Raw genomic sequence first — 8,478 nt, 5'->3', positions numbered from 1 at the left:
CCAGGGAAGTGGTTGAGTCACCATCCCTGGAGGTATTGAAAAGACATGTAGACGTGGTGCTTAGGGACATGGTTTAGTGGTGGACTGCGCAGTGCTAGGTTCACAGTTGGACTTGATGGTCTTAAAGGTCTTTTCCAACCTAAATGATTCTATGATCCTATGATTCTAAGCTGTTTGTTGCTATTCATATTCACAATACCTGTATTATCAGCCCAGTGATTTACAATGGTACTTGAGTGTTTTAGGTGGAAGAAACCATCTGCATGGCTAATCAACTAAGAATATCTTTTACATATGAAGATTATTTCTGGTTTTGTTACTGTACTATCTATGAGCCCTTATCAAGGACTTGGATAACACATTGCTTAACACAATGGTAAGTAACACAGAACAAAAAAAGATTGTTCATGCTCAAGAGATTATTCAGTCTAAACTTCATACACAGGATGATATATGGATTCAAAACAGACCAGGGAGACTATCAGGAAGCAATGAGGAGCCATTGGCCTCCGGAAAGGATGGCAGTCAGAGCATACGAGTGGCTAACCAGTTGTCAGATTTTGTTGACATGAATGCAAAAGAAGGTTTAAAGAAGATAATCACTTAATCCTGGGACCTTTATATGATTTTTTTTTTCCTAGTGCTGAGGTAATAAAGTAGAAAAAAGGGATGGAGGTATCTGTCTGAAAAATGTGCCAACTGAGGCCACGAAGGCTGGCATCATAGGCCAGTCAAGCAGGAGTCAGCCTGTATCTACTGCTAGCTACTTGACAGCAGTGCAGCTGTCAAGAATCTTGCACATGAAGGTGAGAACTTACAGGTCCCACGGGGGAGCCAGCAAGGAGATAGATGGTCAGCAGTGGCATGGCATCCTGAACAGATGTATCTGGGAAAGGCTAGCTTTGCCTAGCTTGGGGAAAAAAACATTTCATTATTTCAGATGCAGAGATGCTGAGGAAAGAAAAGGCCATAATTTAAATTTTATAGAAAAAAAATCTATAAAACTTAAGAACAACCTGCATGTGAAGACATAGAAACAAAGTTATGTCGAAAAGTACACCCAAATCAGAGCCCAGAGAATTAACCTAAAATCAGTCCAGTCCTGAGCTCCATGTAGAACCAAAGGAATAAGATGCAGGCAGGAAAAGAGTTAAAACAACATCTTCAGGCCTGAGTCTACAACCTGTCTCATGAAGGTACAGTCCTGCCTCATTGGTGCCAGAACCCAAGAGGTCAGCATGGATCCATATACATGCAGGAGTTCACAAGTTTGGCCTCAAGTTATGCCAGGGGAGGTTTAGATTGGGCATGAGGAAAAATTTCTTTACTGAAAGAGTGGTTAAACATTGGAACAGGCTGCCCAGGGAAGTGGTTGAGTCACCATCCCTGGAGGTGTTTAAAAGACATGTAGATGTGGTGCTTAGGGAGATGGTTTAGTGGGCATGGTGGTGTTGGGTTGATGGTTGGACTCGATAATCTTAAAGGTCTTTTCCAACCTTAATGATTCTATGATTCTATGGTTCTATGATTCATGCTTAGTGACATGTCACTATAATCTTGGAAGAGTTTAAACAAGTCAACCTCCTTATTTTTAATAAAAAAACTGCTTGGAGATGAAAAAATATACTATTTTATTATTTAACTCAAAGGCAACAAGAAACTAGCTCATGATTTTGATCAGCACTTCCATCATGTAACTTTAACTCTGAAATGCTGCTGGTGATCAAACAACAGTGACTTCAAGCTCATTCAAGGATCAATAGGGAGGGAATTTGGGAAATTGTCCTGGCACAAGTAAATCAAAAAAATGCAACAGAGAGGCTCTATGAATATTGTCAAATGTTTTTAATTAGCTCATGTTCCCTAGTAAACTACCATGGCATGATGTATGAGAAATCAGTTTTTACAATGCAGTCAATGAGTGCTTTTTCAACGGCAAATTAACATGTTCTTAGTGTGTTTCTTAATAGTCTAGAAAATTGCCTGGAAAATAAATATTGTGTATGTGTACCAATTCCACCTTATAACTCCTAGCACTGATCCCATGACTTTAGTATTCTAACAACATTAAAGCCCTCTGGATTATGGAATTATAATCATGAAAACAAATTATGCCTGTCTGGAAGACCCCAGTTAGGATGTAATTACGAAGTGAAATCACAACAGCAAAATAATAGAAATACATGGCTATGAGGGCCTAGTTATGACTATATAAAAATGCTTTCACTAAGCATTCACTGCCCTGATGAGTATTTTGTATCACTGGAATTATGGTTATGCTGTCTGCAAAGGCTGTATATCTACAGTGGTTATAAGCAAAATGTTAATCAGCGTACTGACAGATTGCAGTTTATGATATATTCCTATTAGCAATGGGCAAGTAATATCATTTGTATGAAATTATTGATAAAACCACCACATGTTGCAATGCCTTCAATACACACTTGGAAAGAAACTGCTTTATCTCTGTTCTTTCCTGCTTTTGTATGTTAACCTTTTAGCATAGAATTATTTGTTTGTTAATACCACAACACAGAGGGTAGTGTTATATTATTACAAAAGGAAGATATGGGGATAACCATTTGTATACAATACTTTTGTATTTTAGGCATGAGAATACATTGCTTGCACACCCAAGCCTTCCAGAGCTGTTTCCTTAATTTTATCAGCAAACATCTTTTATATAAAAACGCACATATATATCTATATCTATGAGGTATTTAACAGCTTCTGTACTGAATTTTAGTTAAACATTGACAGAGTCATTCCAATATATCTCAAGACCACATAATAAGAAGTCTAGTGACAGGGAAATCCTCAACCCTCTTTTTGACATGGGTCACACCTTAACAGGTGGCTGTGAATCCTCATCCCCACTCCCAATTCCAGACACCTGTGTAATGCTCACAGCAACTGTTTAAATGAAACACTATTTTTGGAAAATATAATGTATTTGCCTCCAAATTTCAACTCTATATAGCAGGTGTAACAAAGAAAAAGCGTTACGGGCTTGTTCTTCACACTCATAACTTGACAATCAGAGAAGCCAGGAGTACTAAAGTGTTCAGAATGTCTTAATTATTAAAAGATCCATTTCCCAGTTTAACATTTAATGTAAGTGGAAGGAACTGCATATGCAGATTAGTTAGCTACTGAATGTGTAAGCATCAGGAACTCCCCCTTAATGTTGCATAACCTTGTTCTTTTCCTTAACCCCATACAAACCAATTGCGGAGAGATTTGGTGGCTACCCTTAAACAGTTATCATCTTGGAGAACACAGACAACTTTGACATTTCAATGTATTGGGAGGGTGCACGTGGTAAAAGAAACAAGGTTATCAATAATTTAAAAATGGGGTTGAGATCCATCATTTTTGTTCCAACAATAAAGAGGACTTATAAAAATTGATTAGTAGAGTTTAAAGGTGTTCTCAGCTGCCAAGTACTGGGTAACAAAATCACATTAAAATCAAGTTGGGCGTACACTGCTTTTATAAAAGGTATTCTGTGTTATTATCTGCACTGACACAGTAACATTTATCTAGAGAAACCTTTTGGGGTTGTTCTGTTTTCTCTTCTTTCTGTCTACTCCTTGAATTACTTCCAGAGCTCCAAAATGGCTATAAATAGATGTGTTTATGCACCTTCTTTCTGCAAGAACTAGATCTGAAAACTCACAAGTCCAAATACGTACAAATACGATGTTTGTAAATTTGTGTAAATAAGCAGTACCAAACAGATTATATGCATGCAGCCCCTTCAACAATAAAAATTAGATAATTTAATTTCTTTTATTAGAAGTTTAATCAATGCACTGTACGACTAGACAGAGTAGTTCATTTCTAACAACAAATTATCAAATGGCAAAAATGCCTCAAAGGACCCAGCCATCTGACAACTCAGCTCCTGTTTCTACTCATGATCCTCTGACACAGAGGGAGGCTTAGAGATATAAATGAGGGTCAATACGGTCCACTTTACTGAAACTTACAGAGCCAAACTGCTAGTAACGATATGTCAGGAATCCAACCTGCCATGGGCTTAATGGTCAACCGAGAAAGCTTCTGTGTTATTTAAATAGCACAAATAGCCTTGTGCTATTTAAAATTCTGAATCTAATTTTAATGCAGTTGGTATCTTAGGGTCCTCCTCATTGATAGTGAGCAAAGGAATAAAATCAGGAAGCTGAGCTAAGTTAAAATGAGACTGTTGCAACAGAACCATGCGCTGTAAAGATGCAGGGAACAAACAGTGCGTCTGCTAGAAGACAAAGGTTCCTAAATACTTTATAAGAAGCCCTCCTTTTCTGTAATAGCCTGGGTCCTTCAGGCCCAAGCCACCTACCTACACACATATATGCCATTTTCTGCCACGTCCCAAGCCCCCATGCTCCTACCACCCTTCTTCCTCAGGGAACCATTTCTACACCCTTTCTTCACAGCCCTGCCCCATGAAAGCCTTGCTTTACCTGCTGTGCCCAGGCATGCCCAGGGAGGGCAAACATGGACCTGCTCGCAGCGCTGCTGCTCTCACCAGGTCACACAAGGCTGGCTTAGCCTGCCTATTTGCCACACCACATGAGGAAAGAGGCAACAGGATGAGACACAGCCCATCACCATCAACTGAACAGACACAAAAATCATATCCCAGGCTCATCTTCAGCCATTTGTCTTGCTGACTTCTGTCCCTCCCAAATTAAAATAAACATTATATTTTTTGGATGGCTAGAGAACAGTCATTGGGATAAAAGGAGTAAAAGACAAAAGGAGGGAAAAGGCTAGACAGTATTTTCCCTGGATTTCCTGCATTTCCCAGACTGCATTCCACCTCACCCTTGGGAAGGCTGCCACACAGTATGATAATGTTGCTGGACAGTTGTATCAGCTACTCTTTATTATGCCTGTATAAATCCAGCAGAACTCAAATACTCCAGCTGTGGGTTTGTTTGTTTGTTTTTTAAATGAGTTAATCTGGATGTCTACTCTTGTATATGAGAACAAAATGTATCCCTCTCTTCTTAAGTTTTACTGTGCAGTCTTCCACTTTAGTGATTTATTTATACTTACTGACTGAAAAAGAAAACAATTTTCTAAAAAATAAAATTATAATCTTCATTAAATCCATATTAGTTATTAATGCACTTGTGGCTTGCTCATTTATATTCAATACAAACATATTTTTATATAAGCATTGGTGTTGAAAAATACATATTTAGGCATACTGTAAGCAACACTTGTAATAGCACAAAGACAGAGCAAAGACTTTACTCACCAAGCCATCCTGATCCAGAATTGGGTATACACATATCTGTTTCAGCACTGGGCAACACAAATCCAACTACAAAAACTTCAACCCCATCAGCCATTAGGGCCATTCCCAACACAAAGAAGAGGGCCCACTGGAAACGACCATGGCCGCATTCTTGTATTATCAGTTCGTACTGCTGTGCTAGCTCTTCTTCATCAGCTTTCCTTTCTGTTTCCAGTTCATGACGATCCTTATATTCATCACGCATAGGCTGACCAAAGGCCACCATGCCATCCTTGCCCTGCCCCATGTTGGGGATTCCCTGATACTCCCCTTCATAAATTTCATCATCTTCATCATGACCTTCAGTTGCTTCACTTGATCCTTCATCATCATTAGCTTCTACACCATAATTTCCTCCTTGGACATAGTAATCATCGTCATCTTCCTCATCCTGGAATCGGTTGTAGGACCTCTGGGTGTAGCCATCCTGAGCTTTGTCAACAGCTTTATTCACTTTTTTTACCGCTTGCCTCTTCACCTCTTTGGCAATATCTTTTGCCCCTTTCACTAATGAAGTCCTGTCTTTGTATGTTTCCTCCATCTTGTATCAAAGGATTGCCGTTATGCTGCAGAGGGACCTGCTGAATACCGTTTAGAATATCTATTGTGTGTTGGACATCAGTAGAAAAAGCCCAAGTACATGTGAAACTGTAACATTCAGCCTGCAAAATATGAGAGAAAAAAAGTTTATACTTTGCTCCATCTTAGTTGCTTCTTCACACTGATACAGTACCATACCAATCTTCACTTAAGCACTGGACACTACAGTTCATGACTTCAAATATACAAACATGGATTTTCTTCAAAGATGCAAATATCCCAGGTTACAAGAAAAATACTCTGAAGAGAAATCTAACATAGATAGTGGTTTTCAGAATGAAATTTATTACGCTCTAGTCTTCCAATAGATACCAGGTTTTATTCTGAAAGTAAACAAGCAATTCCATGCACCACACATCATATTGACTCTGTCTGCAGTGTCCTTCCCCACTTGAACACTCTGCTATGTAGTAAAAGGCCACAAATACTAGCTTTTCTCTCAATGAGTTACCATGAAATATCTGTCCTTTGTCCAGCCTCCCACATATACAAATCTTGTAGGGAGTTAAAATTCCTGAGATCTGTACCAGTCTCTCAAAGCTGACTGAACTTGGCCAATGCATTCACAGTGCATTCACACTGAGTCTTAGCAATATGTAGTCCCACCCTAAAAAAATCAGTACAAGGAACTGGGTGAATGGAAGTGGTGGCACTTTCACACTTTGGAGATTTCCAATACCTAAATCATGGACAGACACATCCCTCTCTCTCCCGTCGATAGTGACAGTAGAGGCAGCCTGGAGCAACTGTATAGCATCAGCTAATTCACCCCAGAGTGTGTTAGTCCAGCATGAGCTCATGCCAATCTAGCTGTGTGAAAGCACCAAAACATTCTGTCCCAGTCCCCCTCCCTGCTCCCCTACGGTACCTTTCCATCTCTTCCTTTATGCAGCCCCAGGATCACAAAGGCAGACAGAATGAGTCAAGAGCAGCTTGCTTATTTGACTGAAGACTAACCATTCACTTCTTTTCTGGACAGTTTTCAGGCATATTAGCAAGGCAATTTGCTCATCACCCATCTGCACGATCACTAGGGGTAGCAGAAAGAAATGGCAGCAGTGTGCAAGCAGAGGGAGGGAAGAAATGCAGGATCTTTCTTTGGCAACAGTCCATAGTTAGAACAGCTGAAATCAATTACAAAAGTGCACCATTACTCATGTGTCTAAAGCTAAGGTGGAGTGAATCTGAGCATTGCAACAGGATTGCAGAAGCCTCACCTCTGGGAGAAAGCAGGCTAAAATTTCAGTAGCAGTTCTTCCAAGAAAACACCGCCTGCTTCCAGCTTGGGGAAAAGGTTATTTTTAACTATGAACATTTTAATGATCTATTTTCCAGTATAACCTCAGAAAAAGCTGCAGTAGCACAACTAAGGAGGCAGTGAGATGTAATGCGGGAGTAAGAATAAATGGCTGGAAACTTCTGAAGCAAATCATATTCCCCTTGCTAAAGTAGTGTGAACTGTCCCCCAAGCTCCATGGGAGAAGATCAGGGTAGTGCTTTGAGAAGGTGTCCTTTACTCATTCAGTTGTAAACACTGTCACCAGAAGTATATTCCAGACATCAATTTTAAGACTGATAATGTTCGGAGAGATAGGAAGAATTACAGACCGCATTAGTAAACTAAGGACATGATGTACTTCTGATAAAAGAAAATTAACCCTAAAATCACACAGACATGCAGGTAATACAATTTAAGAAGCTAAAAGATATTTCCCTAGCATTTTTTATAATGACTATAGAAATTCACCTATAGTGGAGAATGTCTTTATTTTTAGTCCCTTCCTATAGATCAATTTCATACACTCTGAATGTTTCTCAGTGAAATCAGATGTGATGGCACCATTCAACTATTCAATGCAAACCGAAGCATTTACTGGAAGACAAATGCAGCCTTAAAAAAGCCAGGATGTAATATTTATGACTGAAGACTGTAGCCTGATTTTAGGTACATGATGATTGTTCTAAGTAGGTCATCCTGGTGAATCTTGTACGCTAAAGTTTCTCTAATTACAGCTTTTCAGTTTCCAAGGCACTCCTTAGAAGCGATTCTTTGTGTACTGAATTAGGCATCTGATCCTTAGTGTTACCTGTGTGTGGCTACAGTATCTACTAGCTGTTATTGGACAAGCAATGCATAAAAACATCCACTGGGTCTGCTGTAGCCTTCTACAAATACTTTCAAGAACTTCATGAACTCCTAACAGGTACACTTCTGAGGGTTAATGATCACAAACTGTGCCTGGATTTTGACCATTTTAGATTATTTTAGAGTGTGCATGTACTTTATTTAACCTAAATTCTGAATTCCTCTAATTCTTAGATTGCTGGTTTTTTTTCCAGCCAGTACAGTCTTTTAAGGATTTTTAGTTGTCAAATTCCATTTTACTGTAGGGTATGTCTATGGAGGGAAGACAGCAGGAGTTTACGAATACTGAATGAACATAAAGTCTAAATGCCAACACTGTCAAAACCATGCTTTACATTCCTATAGTACACCTACCTCCTGAGTTCAGCAGACTCTAAAAACACAAATTTGCAAAAGCAACTGAGCTTACACTGTAGTTTAT

General features: G+C 39.2%; 1 protein-coding gene across 1 annotated transcript in view; it reads right to left on the bottom strand.

The window, feature by feature from the left end:
• SV2C (synaptic vesicle glycoprotein 2C) overlaps window positions 1-5,852 on the bottom strand; it is an 83,427-nt gene extending 77,575 nt beyond the window's left edge. The window contains exon 1 of the mRNA XM_009327246.1: window positions 5,273-5,852. Coding sequence (XP_009325521.1) covers window positions 5,273-5,852 — 580 coding nt within the window. The remainder of the gene's footprint in view (window positions 1-5,272) is intronic.
• Between the last annotated feature and the right edge of the window lie 2,626 nt (window positions 5,853-8,478).

This window comes from Pygoscelis adeliae, unplaced genomic scaffold, assembly GCF_000699105.1.
Source record: "Pygoscelis adeliae isolate BGI_AS28 unplaced genomic scaffold, ASM69910v1 Scaffold26, whole genome shotgun sequence".
NCBI lineage: Eukaryota > Metazoa > Chordata > Aves > Sphenisciformes > Spheniscidae > Pygoscelis > Pygoscelis adeliae.
This window is presented reverse-complemented; position numbering and strand designations above follow the sequence as displayed.